The sequence below is a fragment of the Balaenoptera borealis genome (genome assembly GCF_965194805.1).
Source record: "Balaenoptera borealis genome assembly, chromosome: 7".
Taxonomy (NCBI): Eukaryota; Metazoa; Chordata; class Mammalia; order Artiodactyla; family Balaenopteridae; genus Balaenoptera; species Balaenoptera borealis.
In genome coordinates, this window is record NC_138864.1 from 111,869,267 (window position 1) to 111,889,517 (window position 20,251).

General features: G+C 38.9%; 1 protein-coding gene across 13 annotated transcripts in view; it reads left to right on the forward strand.

Annotated features, from left to right (window-relative positions):
• Positions 1-20,251, forward strand: part of CALD1 (caldesmon 1) — a 182,559-nt gene that overhangs the window by 86,255 nt on the left and 76,053 nt on the right. For 12 of the 13 annotated variants that reach the window (XM_082398080.1, XM_082398079.1, XM_082398077.1 and 9 more), the window contains one exon: positions 3,710-3,821. In XM_082398080.1, the coding sequence (XP_082254206.1) occupies positions 3,751-3,821 (71 nt within the window). In that variant the 5' untranslated portion in view covers positions 3,710-3,750. Of the gene's footprint in view, positions 1-2,918; positions 3,048-3,709; positions 3,822-20,251 lie in introns of those variants that run through there. The other variant, XM_082398081.1, reaches the window with a different exon arrangement.

A 20,251-nucleotide genomic window follows, 5' to 3' on the forward strand; every position in this document is an offset into this window, starting at 1 on the left:
TGTGCATGTGCATGCCCACACACACATGCACACACACACATGCACACACATACACAGACACACACCCACCCACACATGCACACACACACACAGACACACACCCACCCACACATGCACACCCCCATACACATCTAAGAGGGCTTCTTACCTGCCACCAACCCTGTCCCAAACAAAAGCAGAAACAGTAGGTCTCCTTATAAAGTTGTCACAGAAAATAACTCTAGTGAGGGCCACATGCCCATAAAGGAAAAAGAAAAAAGCTTTGCAAATGTAAAACATAGTAATAGTTAGAATTCTTGATTGAAAGATGCACATCAGAAATTAAACTCAATTTTTTTTAAGAATCCTAGATTGGATTTAATAAATAGACTTTAATTCCCGATAGAGGGAGGGAAATGGAGAAGGAAAAAAAAAAGTATCAGAGAATGAGACAAATAAAAAGGGAAATGACAGAAGAAATATTGATAAATATCTCCCCCTCCCCCCAAAAGAAGTTGAGAGGGAAAAGTAGCAAGAAGGATAGGGAAGGGAGGAAGCTTCCGGGTGTCCTGGCGTGGAGGTGAGACCCAGGAGGCCCACTCACGGCACCATTCAGCTGGGCCACGGGCTTGGTGGTGTCATTACCCAAAGGAGGGGCAGCGTGTTAAGTGATTTGAAATCTCTAACATTGACATATTACTTAATTGCAGTAACATAGGTATGCCCTGTTTCAAGAAAAGCTGGTATTTGAGAACCCATATTGAAAAGACAGGTATATCAGAAGGTAATTGTTCAACTGCCTTTGTAAAGCGCCTCTCTTCCTTTGACAAAAGGAGTCACATCAGGATTCTTTCAATAGCATGACTACAATCACCCCAGCACAAAAATTTAGATTTTCATACAACTTTTCAAGAACCCATCTGTCACATTCATTGATACATACATCCCTTTGCCTGCGTTTCTCTTTCAGGCTACTCTGCCCACTTGTGACACTCATGAGCTTTACTGTTTACAGAAGCTCTCTGCCTTGACATTTCATCACTTGGTTGATGGAGAGTTTGTTTCCTATCCAATGTTACTGGAAGGAACTCAGCATTGACTGGGGGTCGGGGAGGAAATGAGAGATTACTAGCTGAGGCCATGGAAGATGCTGCTCCCAAAAGAGGGGGGAAATCACTTACAATTCTCCCCAGACGTGGCTCGCCTTACTTAGGAACAGTGCCAGGGAGGTGCAGAGAAGCTCTGTGATAGAAGGGTGTAAGGTTTAAGGAAGACCTCTGCTCCATCCTAGTGTGAGACCAACAGAGAGCCATTTTCACAAGCACACACATCTTCCCACTCACAGACACAACACCCCCCCCAACAGAGAGTCATCCCGCACCACACGGCACACAGATGTGCTTTCTCTTCTCCCTCAGGTGCACCCGCCACATGTCCACCAAGCAGAACCCAGAAAGGCATCGTCTGTGTAGATGCTTCATATAGCGCTCACTCCCTCTCTCTCCCTGTCAGTGCCTCACATACACACTCAGCAGCATTCCATGAGTAAATAACTGGTTAGGTAGAGTTTCTTTATGGTTGAGGAAAAAAACACCCGAGTAAGTAATAAAAGGTGAGGAGCAGGAGGAGGGAACGGGTAGGGGGAAAGAATTTGCGTGGGTAGAGAGCCAGTGAGCATGGCCGGCCAGAGTGACCACACGATGTTACTCAGCTTCACTTCCCCTGAGTGCTCCAAGATGCTGCTGGGCTCTGCCAGCCGTGTGCATCTTCGGCCTGCTTGGGGATATTTGCTTCACTGCTCGTTGGCACCTGCACCAGAGGTGCTGCTCATTGGCACCACTGCTACCAAGCAGCCAGCATGACTCCTCGGCTTAATGAGGTCGGAGCGAGACCCAGAGGCTTAGAGGCTACTCTTCAGGCTACTTGGATAAATTAAGAAAAGTGAAATTGTTTGCTTATAGACAGACCTCTTTCTCCTATTTCTGTTTGCTGTTGCTATAGTTATTCCAGAAGTGGTTTATATACAACAAAAGACTTTACTGAAGAAAGGAACGAGAAGCCTTTGCTCTCACTGCACCCAGCATTCAAGTCAGCGAGGTTTGGTCCCACTGCCCCCAGGGCTGTCCTCATGCACCCTGCACTGCGTCCAGAACAGGAACCCACCCCAGGGAGACAAACAGCCTCTCAGGAGACCCTCAAATCACTTTTTTTTTTTCATTCTGATAGCTATGGAGAGATCAGACTGGAAAATAGAAAGAAATTTCTTCATGGTTGATGGAATAATTTTTAAAAAAGGAAAACTGATTCTTTCCTTCATAACTAACAAAGTACTTGGAAAGTACTCTTTCTAAGAGTAAGATAGAAAAACACTGTAAAATAAAAAAACCCCAAATAAACACCCAAATTTGAATTTGTAAAGGATTTATAAGCAGTATAAATAATACCCTAGGGAATAAGAAGTTGGGGCAGTGGCGGGGGGAACATTCAAACGTTGTATAATTCTGTTTTGGTTGGCTGAGATTTTATTTTTGTTTTTGTGGGTTTTTTAAGGGGAAAAATGCTTGAAAAATAAAAGAATCTGACAATTTAAGAAGGTTTCTTAACTAGGCTTCAGAGTCTTAAGTTTTGCTTTTCACTCCCTCACACAAAGATGCCATTAGGGGATGGCTTCAGGTTTTGCACGTCTCCCTATTTTCTTACGCAGGGCAAATGGCTCGTCTCATGTGCACAGAAAGGGCTGGAAAATATTTTTTGTGATCTGAGTGCAGCAGAGAGTCTAGGATTCCAGAGGAAGTGGAGGCCTCCCGCTCCACACAGGAAACAATCTTCAAGCAGGCCTTAAATGCCAGATTCCAGGCCGAGTTTAACTAACCACTGACAGCTCTGTAAACAAAGCAAGGACAAAAAGAGCCCGCTTCCCCTTTTCTGGTAGTCATTTTGGGTTTGGGGGCTGCAGGGGAATTCTGGAATACTTGACTCCATGGCACAGAAACGCAGGAAAAGCGGAATCCTCAGTTGAAGAGCTGGAAAGGGAAGATCTTTCTGGGATTAAAACTATCACGGAGGAGGTAGGAAAGGATAAAATGGTTGGGTTACAAAGAGCTGCTACTTTTGAGCTCTGAAAACAGTTTGATCATATGTAACTGCTTTTAAGAATGCTGCTGCATTATGTTTATTCGTGGTATTATTGCTGTGGTATTTATTATCATTCTGATATTAATATTCTTTTAGGATATGCAAATTATGCCTGGATACTTATATTATTTCTTTCTTTTACTTTTACTTTTCTCTTAGTTCCTACAAATTCCTTTTCTTGCCACTTTTTTTTTTTTCACTTTTTCTCCTTTCCTCTTTCTTTGTTCACTTTTTTATAACTTTTGTCTGTAGTTCAGCAGGTTACAAGGAACAAAACCATTCAGTAGCTCTCAAGTGATCCCAGCAATATTTCAAGTCTTCAAACCTCTCTGTCTCCCCCTTTTATTTTTTAAAACTGTGATCCTGGAATTTTACTTATTTGTCGCTAATAGTTACATGAAAGAGACTGAATTTAACACATAAAGGACAAGGCTTGGCTTGGGAGGCAGAAATTGATCCCTGGCTACCTCACTCATCTTCTAAGGTGTTTTTCTTAAGAGTAAAGAAAAAGGGGATGAAAAAATGGTGAGGGAACAACTATGGGAAATAATCCTCCAACTCATCTATGATATTGATTCTGCTTCTTCCCCTTTAGATCCAGACATTATCTGGTCTCCCTAAATCTGAACCCATACCATGGATGATTTTGAACGTCGCAGAGAACTTAGGAGGCAAAAGCGGGAAGAGATGCGTCTGGAAGCAGAAAGGTAAGGATCTGGGTTCAAAGGTATCTCTATTCTGTTATCCACAATATTGGTTTCAGGCCTCAAAGATCATCAGCCTCAAGGGCCAAATGTATTGCACACTGAACTGTTTGCAAAAGCAGTTATAGAAAATGTTCCTAACTGTTAAGACTCTAAATTCTGCACAAACAAACATCAAGAAAAAGAGAGGGCTTCCCTGGTGGCGCAGTGGTTGAGAATCTGCCTGCCGATGCAGGGGACATGGGTTCGAGCCCTGGTCTGGGAAGATCCCACGTGCCGCGGAGCAACTGGGCCCGTGAGCCACAATTACTGAGCCTGCGCGTCTGGAGCCTGTGCTCCGCAACAAGAGAGGCCGCGATGGTGAGAGGCCCGCGCACCGCGATGAAGAGTGGTCCCCACTTGCCGCGGCTGGAGAGGGCCCTCGCACAGAGACGAAGACTCAACACAGTTATAAATAAATAAATAAATAAATAAATAAATAAATAAATAAATAAATAAATAAATAAATAAAAGAACGTGAATTTCTTTAAAAAAAAGAAAAAGAGAGATTGGAGAAGAATCAAATAGTTGCACTGAATCATTGTCTTTCATATTAGAATTTTTAAATGACAAAAGCAATGTATGGATAAAAGTTTTAAAAGCACTTGCAATATTGAAATGACAGAAAAATGACAAATATTGGATGTTGAAACCATTCTGGAAATGGAAGTCTTCACTCTAAAAGAATAAAGGCAATAAGACCCAGATGGATCTTATGACAAATTTCTATTCTTGTTAGAAAAGCCGCCAAATCCAGTAACTCACATACTATGGGTTAATAGCCGGTAGAGTGTGGTGCTGTGGAGATGCTGAGTCTAGTTGGAAGCTGCTATACTGCGTGGGGCCTCTGCTGTGGTGGCTTACAAGGGCAGGTTGGGGAAATAAAGCAGTAACGTGTGGGGCAAGGGGTATAAATGCATATTTTAAAACTTTAGGCCTCAGAGCAAAAGACAGTGGCATTTAATGTGACTTAACTCAGATGTTCTTTTGAGAAAGCAGAGTAGGCATTCACAGGAAGAAAAATGTTAAACAATGATCTTAAAAGCAAATCAATTTTGCCTCAGTAATTCCAGTGCACAAGTGAAAAGATAGTAGTAAGATGACCCCTTAGTGATCCTGTAGCAGAAAACTAGAAACTTACACTTACAACAAAAAAGTATTTTTTTTTAAATTTTTTAAAAATTTATTTATTTTATTTATCTATTTTTGGCTGCGTTGGGTCTTCGTTGCTGCGCGTGGGCTTTCTCTAGTTGCGGCGAGCGGGGGCTACTCTTCGTTGCGGTGTGCGGGCTTCTCATTGCAGTGGCTTCTCTTGTGGTGGAGCATGGGCTCTAGGCACGGGCTTCAGTAGTTGCGGCACACGGGCTCAGTCGTTGTGGCGCATGGGCTTAGCTGCTCCGCGGCATGTGGGATCTTCCCGGTCGAGGGCTCGAAGCCGTATCCCCTGCATTGGCAGGCGGATTCTTAACCACTAAGCCACCAGGGAAACCCAACAAAAAGTATTTGAAGCATAGGATCTACCTATTTGTATGGAGAATTCAAAAGAAGAAGGTAAAATTACTGCCTTTGATTAACTTGGTCAGAGTAGGCTGCTATATGGCACATGGTACCATGAACGGTACCTGGGCTCTGTAGGTTCAAATCCCAACTGTCACTTATGAGCTGTGTGGCCATGCACAAGTGACTTCTCACTACGCCACAGCTGCCTTATTTGTAAAATAGGCATAATATCTATGTAGCTTCTGTGGTTGTTGTGAAGATTATTGAACTACATAAATGGCCTAGCCTAGTACCTGACACATAAATGGTACGCTACTATTATTTTAACCATTACCATTAGCTAAACAAGTAAGAAACAACAGAGCAATATAGTCAGAACTAAAAATTAATACCAAGAAAAGAAAAGGCAGTTATCATCCTGTGATGAAACCAGTCAGGAAAAGCTCCCTGGAAGTGGAGGGCCATGGAGGGAGTAACAATGGTGATGACAAAGAGTAAAAGGGGAGCCATGTAGAGGAGGGAGTAACATCTGCAAAACTCAGAGGTGGAAATAAGAATCCCGGTGCAAGAAACTGTTAAGTGCTTAAGGAAGAATGAGTTGGACTCGTACATCTTGGGTGTTTCTATTTCATATAAAAGGCGACAGACAGAGACTTAGTGGGGGACCTATGCGTACTGGGGAGCGTTATCTACAGTGGGCTAGAGTGTGGGCGTACTGGAAGAGTTAGTATTGAACACACGGTGATGAGGACTGAATCAGGGCAGCAAATATGGAAATGAAGATCAAATATGAGCGTCTTTAGAGGGAGAATTAGCAAATCTTTCAGGAGATGGAGAAACTCAGACTCTCCCACAGAATGTAAGTCTGAGGAGCTGGAAAGGGAAACTGTGAAGTATTCCATTCTTGGGTGGGCATGGGGAGAGTGTTCAATTTCAGGTAGAAACCACATCCAATTGGAGATTTCCTCCAGGCATTGGGAGATAGAAATTGTCAATCTTTGTTCAAAAGGGGAGAAAAATTATTATTAGAGAAGTCAGTTTGGGCACACTCAGTGTGGCAGTGGTAGCACAAAAGCAGAAAATGGATGGTAGTGATAGTGACATGAAAGCAAGTGGAGAGAGAGAGAGTGAGAGGTCATAAAGACATAATGGAAACCGTCAAAGGAGACAAAAACTCAGGGAGTGGGGAGAACCCGGGAGAGTATGGGGCACCCATTGCTGAGCGTACATTGAAGCCTTGTAGGTGGTGTCCAGGCCCACTGGAGCATACCTCTTATCCTTTCCAATGATGTGTTACGTGACCTCAGTTTCTCCTGAAAGTCTATAAAATACTGTTCCCAACAAATGTTTATTCAGCATCAGCGCTGTGCTAGGAACAGTGACAAAAAATGGGGAAATATAAATCGACATAGTTTCTGTCTTTATGTCCCTCATGGTGTGCTAGAAAACCGAAGTATAGCAGGATCAGAAAACAGACCAGGCCAGAGTGTAGGGGCAGGCCTAACAGAATTGGGGCTTGGGGGACTCAGGAATAGGGACAGGAAATTGGGCATCAGGCTAGATCAGTATCTTCAGCTTCTTTGTTTGCTATGTGAATTGGGAAACAGGGACTCAACGTGAGAGGAATAATAGAACTAACTTACTGTGGTTATACCCATACTGTAATTACAGGGAATAAACTAGGTTCTTTTAGAACCAGGATTTTGCCTAAGAATTTTCCACACATCTACATGGTTCATTCCTTCCAGTTTTTTGTTTTGTTTGGAAGGATATGTCTCTCTTTAAAGTCAATCTTAAAAAAAAATGTACCCAGTGAAGCTTAGTTAGGTACCCTTAATAACCTAAAATAAATTCACACAAATTTATAATACACTTGTTTAACTTACATTTCTGTCTGTATTAATTCTTTGGGGATATTGTATTTCATTTGACTCCTTTTCTTTCTTTTCTTTTTTTTTAACAGAAATACTTAAGTACTTCCTTATATTTTGTACTATGTTTACCTTTTCATGTTTCAAGGTGAACACTTTAGTTCTGTTATTCTGGAATTTGTTAAGCAAGTCCATGTTCACCCTTTAGGATTTTGTAAAATCTGATCATTTATGGGAATAGTGAAGGTCAGGCTTTATGGTCCAGCCAACTTTGCTGGGAAATTTCAGGGTGTGTACAGGAAGCAGATATTCAGAACTGGAAATTAAGCACCATCTAAAATCGTGGCTTTGATCTGAAGATAAAGGGCATATAAGACCCTGGGCAAGTCCCTCTTCCTTTAGCTTTAGAACTTGGCTTCTTCATCTGTGACAGGAGTGGGGGATTGGTGATAATTTTTATTTTCCTTTTGCTTTTAGTATTGTCTAATTTTTTATAATGATCATGTATTACTTTATTTAAAAACAAATAAAACAATAAGGCAGATTTCCATTTTGAAAAATGAGATTCAATGGCTTTATGCATAATACCTGGGGCAAAAACGGACTCTCCTTTGGATTTATGCAACTAAAAGAAAAAACTCAGCCTTGATCTGGAGTGGCCCCAAAGCTCAGAGCTGCAGGCTCATTCATTCAGTCATTCATTCAACAAAATTTTATTGGGCTTCTACTCTGCTTCAAACTTTATTTTGGGGCACCAAGGACAGAGAAGCAGAATGACAGAATTGGGAAAAGTGTGCTTCATGCTTTTCAACCTGTATAAAAGCAACTACACTGTATCAAGCAACTACACTTTTACATCCTTAAATGTAATATGTACTCTGATATTCACTGATAATTTTTAAAGATGGCTTATGCCCTTTGTATGTTGTACCCCTGCAGAGAGCATGGGGGAAATGGTAACACAGAGAAGAGGCTGTTGACTTGTCCACTTCTTACCCACAAAGCCTTTCCAAATAAAAATACCCTGTTATTTTAATTAGCTGTTATTGAGTTTGACGAGCAGGTGCTGTTCTACTTTGCAATGATAAATAATTTACAACCTGTACTCTCACCAGATGTTATGACCACAAATTAAAGTAAACCAGATTCTTACGCATTTTATTCCTCAGAAATAGAGCTTTTTAAAAGATATTGAAAAAGCTAACTGTACATTTTGGGCCATGCTGGCTTTCCTGGGTTTGGGACTGGCAATCATTCACTGCATCACAGCTGCCTTGAGACTCTTGTGCACACACCTCATTCTAAGGGTTTGCAGTCCAGTCCATTTCAAATCATCTAGCCTGCCGTAACCTAGACTGGGAACCTAGTTAGATCAAAAATATACTTCCCTTCTTTGTCCTGCTCCTTATCCTATGCATCTTTATTCCGTCATCCAAAAAATGTATTGAATAGGTACAAGATAGTAAACTGAACCATAGGGATGAGTTCTCACCAGTCCAGGCAGTGTCCCAATAGTCACGAAGCTTATATCATAGATGAATTAGTAACTTTAGAGCCAAGTTGACAAAAAGGGGAAGAAAAAAATTTCAGCAGGCAGAATGGATGGAGCAGGTAATCAGTGAAAATCCTAAATGCTTTGTTTCTAGGCAAAAGATACTATTTGTACACATCTCAAATTAAACCGTATTTCTGAATCAATTACTTATTTGAACAAACAAATAATTTGTTTTGCTGTCTATTATTCTTCACCTATCTCATGGGAATACAAAATGAATGGGTATATTCAGCTTCCCTTTCTGTTTCTTTTATTTCAATCCCTTTCTACCTTTGTCTCTGTATTTCTTAGTGCATCTTAATGTGTTTTCCCCTGGTCCATGTGCATCTTCATCAACACTTGATCCACTTGTTTCCATTCCAATCTCCTCCTAATCATCTACCCTGGATTATGCATGCATGTCCTTTTATATCATCGGGGAATACAGCATTTTCAAAGGGGGAAATGTAGTGGAAAGGGATGCATTTTCAAAGAGGTCAAATTCAGCTCTCTTCCTTTTCAACAAGTACCCCAAAAATGCTTTCTTTCTACACTTCTCAGAGGATACAGGAACCTTAGGAAGGTGACCTTAGGAAGGTGAGAAGCAGGAATTTGCTGTTGAGTGAAGAGTTTTGAGGACGTGATTGGTAACAAGGTCTGAGGGAGGATCACACTGTCTCAGCAAGAAGAATTCACACCAATTCAAATTGAGCTCTTCTATTATATTTGGCCCAAAGGATTTTGAGCTTTGGTGTATCTGCTGAGAAACCTGCAGTGATGGTTTATCCATGAAGAGATCTTCAGTGAGACATACTTTTCCCCACGTTGGGCTTGTTTTCACGAACAGCTCTCTCACTTTTCAAGATGTGAACTCATTGCATTCCCAGCTCCTGCTTTCCACACCCAAATGTAAGTTCCTCTTTCTGATCAGAAGAAAGGACCCCATTGTACAGTTGTTATCAGATTCGGAGGCTCATAGACATAAATAAAGGGAATGAAAGCACTCTTGCTGTTGTCATCGTTCATACATTTTTATGGGCCTCTGAAATATACTGATGATTAGACATTTGAAAGTAAATATTTTTACTTCACTAAAAAAGCAAACAATTTTTTAAAGTCCTCTGAGTCTAAGTAGTTGCCTCCCAGGAGTCTATCACTGAAACTTTTTACATGATTTAACAGCATGGCCAATCAACGATTACACAAAAACACTTTTGTTTAAAATGCTTAGCATTGTGACCTTGAAATTTCAAATCAAAATCTTTACAAATGCAGTTTTTTGTTACTCTGTAATCAGAAAATTATTTTCCATTCGGAAGTTAAATAAAATATTCCTTGGAAACAGTCTAAATTATTAGAGGAGCTAAATTTGCTCAAAACTTCCCTTTAGGTCTCTCAGAAAATTCGTCACTCCAGGGGGCAAAAAAAAATGTTAGGATTTGTATCTACATTTCTACTTTTAAGTTAAAAGATTTTTTTCAAGTAATTCATTTGAAGGAGACTTAAAAATATTGCTGTAAGGGTTTTATGTTTATTTGATATTGTTTAGGGTCAGCCTAACTTGAACGGAGGGGCACTGAGAAAATGAGTTAGATAATTTCCACCTAAGGGATTTTTAATTATTTATTTGTGTCCAGCCACATGAAGAATCAATATATATATACATATTCATATGCTCCCTCTCTTGTTCTCTCTCTCACTCACTCTAAATAGACATTATTTATTACCTCTGTCAATTTATAAACGGTCAAATTATAAACAGTGAAAATGGCATATTTGGACCAATTTCCACTTACCTAACAATTCCTCTGGTCCTAAAAGTATCCCACTTTATGATGATCAGTAGAACATCAAGAGTCCAGGATCTACCCAATGTGACACTTGTTCAATAAAAATTAAAAATCTAGATTCTTAAGGACCTCACATGCTGACCCATAACTTCATTCTTAGCTGGAAAAAATGTGGCATATATATGAGTCAATACACTTATAGTTTAAAATAGTGCTGAAATTTTTTTTACAGTCTGTATATGTGACTCATAATTTACCAGTCTTCGCTCACCTGGGGAGAGGTAGGACAATGTTGTAGTTAAGTATGTGGGTGATGAAGCGTGACAGACCTGAGTTCGAATCCTGACTTTGACAACTACCAGTTGGGTAACCTCATTACAAATTACTTAAACATCTTGTGCTTCAATTTCTTTATGTATAAAAATGGGGATAATTATTCTACCTCACAGAATCATTGTAAAAATTAAGCTAACTAACTGATGTAGGGAAATTAACACAACTACAGGCACACAGTATATACTCAGTAAATGTTAGATGTTATTATTAAAATCATATTAATGTTTCGGCAGGCCTTTGGTACAAAATAATATTTTACTGAATTTGAATTTTCATTCATCTGTCAGCTCAGTCATTACGATTTGTTGCATCCTTTCTGCAAAGCTTCTTTACTATACTGATCTGAATATTTGCTAAGATGTTTCTATTAAAGTTGGGAAAGAAATAAAACTTGTAGTCACAAATAAGTCTACCACACAAATATAATTGCTATATGAGGATTTTAAAATCACATACTGTAGCTATGAAGTTAATTTTCTAATTCATTAATTATATGTCTTTATTTTAAATATAGCATATAAAACATAGCTTAGAATTTTACCTGAAAAGTTCAATTCAGCAAAAATAGTTCTCAAGTAGAAAAAAGTTTCAGCCAAATTTTTCATCCAGTGTTAGACAGGAAAAAGAACCATCATTTGTTTAGCATCAGCCAAGTGCCAGGCTAGGTGATGCACTTTATATACGTTATGTCATTTAATTATCAGAACAACCCTATGACCTTATCTTAGTCTGTTCATGCTGTTATAACAGAATACCATAGATTGGGTGGCTTATAAACAATAGAAATTTATTCCTCACAGTTCTGGAGGCTGAAAAGTCCAAGATCAAGGCACCAGCAGATTCAGTATCTGGTGAGGGTCCACTTCCTGGTTCATAGACAGCTGTCTTCTTGCAGTGTCCTCATATGGCGGAAACGGTGAGGGAGCTCTCTGGATCTGTTTTAAAAAGGGCACTTATCCCATTCATGAGGGTTCCACCTTCATGACCTAATTACCTCCCAGTGTCCTCAACTCTAAATACCATGACATTGGGGATTAGGTTTCAACATACGAATTTAATGGGGGGAGGACCCGTTCAGTCTATAGCAGACCTGGATATTATCATCCCTATTTTGTAGTTGAGGAAACTGTAGGTCTGAAAGGTTAAGTTACATGTCCAACTTCATACAGCTGTGGAGTACAGTCTGGTTCTGCCTGCCCCAAATCTCAAAACCTTTTCACTGTAACAAATTGATCAATATAATTTTTTTTTTTTAACTTTTGCAGGGCACTTTTTTTTTTTTTAATAAATGTTTAAAATTTTATTTATTTATTTATTTATGGCTGTGTTGGGTCTTTGTTTCTGTGCGAGGGCTTTCTCTAGTTGTGGCAAGCGGGGGCCACTCTTCATCGCGGTGCACGGGCCTCTCACTATCGCGGCCTCTCTTTTTGCGGAGCACAGGCTCCAGACGCGCAGGCTCAGTAGTTGTGGCTCACGGGCCTAGTTGCTCCACGGCATGTGGGATCTTCCCCGACCAGGGCTCGAACCCATGTCCCCTGCATTGGCAGGCAGATTCTCAACCACTGCGCCACCAGGGAAGCCCCGATCAATATAATTTTTCATGTTTCAACTGGTTGTCTTGGCTGAAGGTCCATTGTCTCTACAATGCCAAAATAACTCCCTAAGATGGGGAGAAATCATTCAAAGCAGTTATGTGGCAACAGACAAAATGAGGCTATTGGGCTTAATTGAACTGTTCTTTATGCTTATTCAGGTAAATTGCTTACATATGTAGACAAAGTCATTGCTTTGTTTGCCTTCAAAAAATCTCCCATGTTATTCCCATTTCACAGGAAAATAGAAACAGAGAAGATCAAGTTTTCTCCCTCAAGCCAAAGGAGGCTGTTGGCATAACTCTTCTTGACTTTTCTCTGGATTTTTTTCAATAAGATTGTATTCACCATTAGAACAGGGACTTAGTCACATCATCACTCATGAAATCATAAGGCTGTCACTAACCTTATAGATACTCTGCTGTAGTGGAATGTTACTTTTCCATTTTTGGACCACACACTACTTTGAGCCTCTGATGAAAGCTATAGATGCTCCTCCAAGAAAAATGTACATATGCACCCACAAAACTTGTCACTTCCTTTCAGTGGCGTCATGGACCTCCATCCACAGACCTCCACAGGGCCCATGAACACTGGGCCAAGAATCCCTGATCTACTGAATTTTAAAAGTTCATTTTACATATGAAGAGACTTAAGTCTAGGGATGCCGACCTCCTCAAGATCACCCTGCTAAGCTGAGGCAGAGCCTGCTGGCACAGTGTAGACCCCTGAATAAATGGAGTTGTCTATAGAAAATGCCATGGCTATTGATGAGGAAAGTAGAGCATGTTTTTGGGAAAATAGTGTATACTGCACTGTATTGCATGCAGGGTGTTTTTTGTTTAAAAAACATTTTATGGATAATATTACGAAATAAAAGGAGACTTGGTCAGATTACTTCATGGTGAGTAAGATGAAAAGCAAAAAAAGATAAGTAGATATACAGAATGAAAACCGTTAATTGTTAGGAACTAGGAATCGAACTTTGCCGTCTTAGTCAAGAAGGAAAAGAAAACTGTGGTGATTTTCCAAAGAGAACCCCATTTGCCATCAATTTTGGAAGTCTTTTATTTGGCATATGTTGTCTAGGCAACATTTCTTTACACCAACCTTAATTATGATACTAAGTTACTATGTAGGATTTCTCCATCCTTACCAGTTTCATTTTAGCAATTCAGACTCATCAAAGGAGTTTCTTCTCTAAATATGAGAGAGATAGGAACTGATACGATTCCTTAAAGAGGATTTCATGTTTCATCTTTATAACTACTATCTTTTGGGAGAATGGGGAGGATTGGAGTGGGACACAGACATGATGATATCTCCCAGAAAGCAGAATCACGCAGACTTGGGTATGATTCCTGGCTGGGTTAGCAAGGATAACTCTACTTAGCCTCACTGAGCCCATTTCCTCATCAGGAAAATGGCCTCATAAGGTTCATATAGATTACAAAGCACTAGGTAGATAGATGACTGATGATAGATAGATAGATAGATGGATAGATAGATAGATAGATAGATGATAGATAGAATATATATATGATATATATGGTATGTATATATGATTAGTGCACGGTGAATGTTCCCTGTCGTTGCTACTTTTCGGCTGGCTGGAGGACATGGTAAGGAAGGAGCTATCAGGAAAGCCCTCTCCAGAGTCATCTCCCAAGAAACTCGGCACCTCTCCAGCTGCCTTCTGGGGTTTCTGAATCACTGAGCATGTGCATAGTCCCCACATCTTCAGACAGTATGGTGTTCAGTCTCCACTCTGTTTCAAATCTGTTTTAGCCATCACCTTGAAAGTGATGGGAGAATTATGGATATGAAGTATCCATGCTGAAAAGAAAATCTACCTCCTTATTTTAAAGAGTCTTTTTTTTTTTATCTTCCATACTGGTTTGAAATCAAGATAAAGATATAGGGTAGTCTGGTATCTAACATATCAATGTTTTGATCTCAATAATTTATGTATCTAATATTCAATTCATCATATATTCTAAATAGTTTTTTTTTGCCTTGTGGAATTACAGGGTTTTTTTCATATTACATAATTATGGTTTCAACACAAATAAAGAAGTAACCTAAAGCCTCTCAACAGCATACATAAAGACTGTACTTATAAAGAAAGTTATATGCCTAAATTTTACAGAATAACTTCTAATCATTTAATTCTAAATTAGTGATTTTATTCATTTTAATTATGAAAAAGCTAGTACACACAAAATAATATTATATAATGTATATAGAGGTTATAAATCATTGTAATGCCTACACTATAAACTTATCACTCATCTTAAGACCTAGGACATTTCCAATATCACTGAAACTCCCGGCAGACCCCTCTCCTATCCCACCCCCTTGCCTCCCCATCCTCAGAGGTAACCAGAACTCTGAAAAATTCATTCATTTTTTAAAAAAAATTCTAAATAAGATAATATGAGTTTAGGTGAGAGTTTTTCCAGGATCCTGTGATCCAGAGCTTTCCAAAGATTCTCTCCAGACTCAGGTGAAAGTGTTAATGAGAGCCCACTGTTCTCTGAGAGGGCAACAAATTTGCCTTTCTAAACATACGGGACCAAAGGAGTCCTTCTGTGTCCACAGCTGGGAACCCTGGAGAAGTATTACAAACAAAAAATTCTCTACAAGCAACGAATGCTCATCAAAATCAAATAAAGTGTAATGAAGGCTATCAAATATGTATGTTGAGTATATCTATTCTGCCCGTTGGTTTTCTCACTGACCAGCCAAGTATAAGAGATCTGCATTTGTAGCTATCATTTGGCCAGGTGGGAATGCAGACAGGATTGATTACAGACTATTCCAAATTCTTATTCAAGGGAAATCTATCTCAATTCCTTTGAAGTCTTCTAGGGAAATAGTTGACCTTTATTATCCCAAAGGTTCTTAACATTATTATGAGAAAGTACCACTGGACATGAAACATGAGCATGTTGGAACGATACAGTGGCTGTATAAATGGATTCTCTTTCATCCGTGAATGAGGTTAAAGAGGAATAATGTGCATACCTTGTGAATAAAATCAGTTCTTTTCACTAGTTTGCCACATAATAAGTAATGTTCATCAGGAGCTGGAAAATCAGTTTTTAGTCTATCATAAATCTTCATTAATTCAGATTCTTCCATTTTAAAATCTTTATGAAACTATAGAAGAGTATAAATTTGAACTATTTATAAGTAAAGGATTTGATTAATACATTAAATATGCAAGCTTACATTCCATGGCTTAGTTATTAAAAACACTTGAGAGCACAACTTTTTAAAACTTTTTAAAAAACTGAAAACATTCACCTGCATTTAAAAGCTTAACTTGCTAATTATAAATCATTTTTATTCATGCAATTTTTAAACAAGTTTCTAATTTTTTTTAGTTTGATTGAAGTCACCAGATATACTTGAACATATTTTCAAAACTGAATTTCTTTTAAAATATTGCATAATTTGTAAAGACCTTCCTTTCAGTTAGTCTAGATTAGTGAGATTTGACATTACATTTGAGATTAGTACCAATTAACTAAGTTAAAATGTGAAGGTTTATTTTCCATTTTAATAACCCCCTACATCACATACAGTTCCTTTGGTGGAATAAAAATCTTGGTAAAGTACACATCAGCCACTATAAATAGCAGCCATAAGCCTGTACATTCAGGAGAGTCTCCAGAGAGTGTACTTTAAATTGCATATTGTTTAGAATAGGAAATTCTTCCGATGTTCATATTTTCCATTCTGGCTGAAATGGTCTACCCCGTGTCACATCTTCATTGGCTTCCATCTTCCTGTACCATTTAGGGATCCAACTGTTAGATTCCAGAAGATTGCTCAATGTGTGCTTTTTATTTTCTTAAGTAACCTGGGTCTTATTGCCCAGCGGGAATTTTGCATAATTAGGGGCTCTCCAAATGAAAACTAGATAACTTCCAGAGCTGGCCCCAGCAACTAGGTAATGAAACAGTCCTTTATTTCTGGAGCTAGTAGCTCTACTGTGCCTGTTTAGCATAACAGAGTCAAACCATTTTTGATTCCCACAGAAAATCTTGCACTGTTGGCAGGTCTTTCTGGGGAAATCAAGAGACTAATATGGAAAATTACTGAGCAGGAAGTGAACAAACAGACAAGCATGATGAGATGATGGGTTATCATGCTGGTTCGAAGACCAGAAGCCTCAGCAGGTATAATTACACTGCATCTTTCCCAAGGCACTATTGGCAACTGCAGTAGATGTATACCTCTGCCCACTCTTTCCTTGAAGAGTCCTTCTGTTTCTCTAATCAAAACTGTTGTGTATATCTTGATTTTTTTTTTTTTTTTTTTTTTTTTTTAGTGGGGGCCCATTTTGGAGATCTAACATTCCCTCACCATTGCTCCTTCCTTGATGAAGAGGATGAGAAATTACTGTTAAGGGGACTTGGACAAAAATTGTGATATAGAAAGAGTTGATATCTGATGCCCTTCCTTCCTGATACTCCCCTTTTAAGAGCCTTTAACTCTTCCCACCTAACTAACCATGAAAGCAAAACATTCCAAATATATGTATGTTTCCTGAGCCAGCACCCTCAGAGTATATCCTGGCTACCCAGGGAGTATCATTGCTATGGAAGCTCCATGGCTTATGAACTGAACAGAATGAAGCTTTTATAAAACTCAAGGCTGAGGCAGGATGGAAATTCCTAATCCTTTCATTTCTAAGTGCCTCACTTCAGAGGTGCATGCATATAAGTTCTATCTCATTGAAACATTTGTCAGAGCAATGGTAGAGTGAACCACGGAGGCATGCCCTTCAGAAAGGAGTTAGTTTTCCACAAGAACTCTGATTGAAATGCGGAATTACTGCTAGGAAACATATCCTGGTATCCTATTGGATTATGTGGTCAGAAATTGAGACTCTCTTCCCTGCATTCTCAGAAAAGAGTTTGGAAGTCCAAATCATTGGACCCAGCTTGCAGAGTTACATGTCCAAGAGCACATAGTCAGTGGCAGCATTAAATCTGGAAACTTTGTCATTTACTCTAGTTCTGGTGCTTTTCCTTCTGCATTATGCTGCGGCTAACCCCTACAACTGCCTCTAACTCCATGAAAGAAAGTACCTTTTAGATCAAGGATAAAAGAAAGAGGATACTGGATGAAAGTTTAGAAGATCTGGGCTTCCTCATCAGTAAAATAGAACTAACACTTTTCAGGGTGGCTGAGCAAATTAAATGAGATATGGACAAATGTCATCAAAAGTGTAAGGGAGCTGCACATGACAGGTGCTTATCAGGTAGGGGTACCTGTATGATTCATTTAGATCAGATTCACTTCTATTTAACTCTATGTGTAGAGGCAAGTTTCATTCTGGTCATATACTGTGTTTCAAAAGACAGTTCACACTTCTCTCTCTGCTAATCTTATGCTATCTAACTGGCCCTCAGGCATTCTAGGCTTTCCAAAATCTGACTCAGAGAAAATGCTATAAAATGTTACCTCTCACTCTCCCCAGAGCCTATCACCCCTGGAGAGGGCTTAGGACCTCAAATACAGATTAGAAGCAGCCATTTTATCTTCCCTTTCTCCCTAGTTGTGAATTGAAGAGAAAATTCAAAAGACTTTAAAATGATGGCTTTATCCCAATCAGAATTAAACCCTGCTGTTGGTCACTTACTTGTCTGGTTTTGCATCTAAGTGAGCAAAAGTCCTCAGGCTTATAGTGATTCTATGCTGTTCCACACCACTGTCCTTACCTCCTGAAGCTCTTGTAAGTGGTATACTCGTACCTTGAAGGCCTATCTCAACAGTCATCCTTTGGAAAACACCTTCCCAGAGGTCCCCAATCAAGTGACTGATTTCCCACCTTGGGTTTCCCATAGCATTTGTTTGTATGTTAATTATCGTCACCCATTTTATTGTTTGTTTGTTCGTTCATATGTCTCTTTTCCCCACCAAATTGAAAGCAACTCTAAATCCAAAACTACATCTTACTCACTTTTATTTCCCCGAAGGCCCATACTCAATGCTGAATAAATGAAAGAGCAAACAGATACTTCAGATCATATCTGTGTACCAAGGCAGAACTTTGCTCACTTCGATAAGCTATTTATGGGGAGGCAGAAACATTGGTGACCTTTGTGGTATTCTCCGAGTACTACCACCATCCATACCATATCTGGGGTTCCATCACTCTCCTGATGAGCCACTGGAATTTTGACTTCCTATCTTTGTCTCTAGAGATATGAAGAAACTCACCTCCTGTATTTCTCTGATTATTAAGGATAGTGGACTTTCTACCCCATGTAATTTTGACCATTATGCTTATTTAGTCGCATCATGGAGGCAAGTGATATTCATATGGTAAGAGTAGATTCCCTTTAGTTGGCCTATTTGCTCTAGTACTCAAGCTCTTAGTGTTATTTGCTATTAACATTTGCATTATAAGACCAGATAATCATTGAATTACAGGGTTCATACCAAGCCCCAAAGAGTCCAACAGTGAACAAACTATATAATCAAAAATTTCTCTAATGAAAGACGAAGTTTGTGGTCTGGAGGCATAAACAACCTCAGTTAATCCCAGGAGGATGGGCAGAAGTAGATTAGGGGTAGGGCCAACCTCAGACTAATATTTACCAACACTCTTTCTGAAATAGAGAGTGTTTAACACACAACTTGGGTCTAAAATTTAGACTCTAAATAGTGCATTGTTTTCTAGTATTGGGATGAACCAAGAAAAAAAAAAAGAAAAAAAGAAAAAAAAGAATAAAGAAAGATGTTAGAAAACCCAAGACTTTTAAACCAAGATACGGAGGGTTAACTTTATATTCGGTGAAGTGGAGAATTTTTTGTTTTTATTAATAGTTCATACACCTCAAAAAGTACTGTTTGGAAGAAAGAGGAGAAGCATTTATAAATAGCTATTAGTCAAAACTCTAAGATTCAGATTAATTTAGTAAACATTGACTACGATACAACACATTCTGCAGTAGGCATTGAGTTTCTTAATTACAAAAGTATACCCTTTGGTTAATTCATTATCATAAAATTTGTAATTAAAATGAAGTTAATGAGCTGGAACACCCAGAACACATAGGCTTGGAAGCACTATAGAATAGTCTCAGAATTGTATCTTTTAATTTTTAATTTAATTTTTAATTCTTAGATCCACTGAAAAAGAGTCAAAAGGAAAGATAATTTGAAGTTATCCTAGAAAGACACTGAGTTCTAAAATACCTAGGGGAATCTCAGATTACCCCAGCTCTCTCTACTTTGCAGCATATTTTAGAAAACTGAATGCATATTTCAGGTCACTGGCTTTCAGATTTGAAGTGTACTGTATGCTACTTTTTGTGTAAGTATCATCCATTTTATTTTCTTTGTTGTCTTCATGAGGTCTTAAAATTAAAAAGCTTTCCAGATGGCTTTTGGCTTTTAAATAAGAAAAATGAATATGATTTTTTTAATTAAATGTTTTCACTAAAACCCCTCCCCTGTTCTATTCTACTCTATGAACTAATGAGCAAAAAGGACCTCTATTGGTTTTTCCTGCCTTGCTCTTAATAATAGCTTGATTTCATTGCTCAGTAACTTCAAAGTAAAATAATGTCCTAAAGCTGAAGAGCTTTCTCCTAGTCTATGTCTAACCTCTTGTCTCAAGCTGCCACCATAAAGGTGCCCAAAAAGTGTACAAAAGAACATTTCTAATAAATTCAATGCGTGTCAAATTACATTAGGTCTCTCAGATATAAGCGAATGGAGTCTAACTGTAATCTATTGCCTTAGTCAG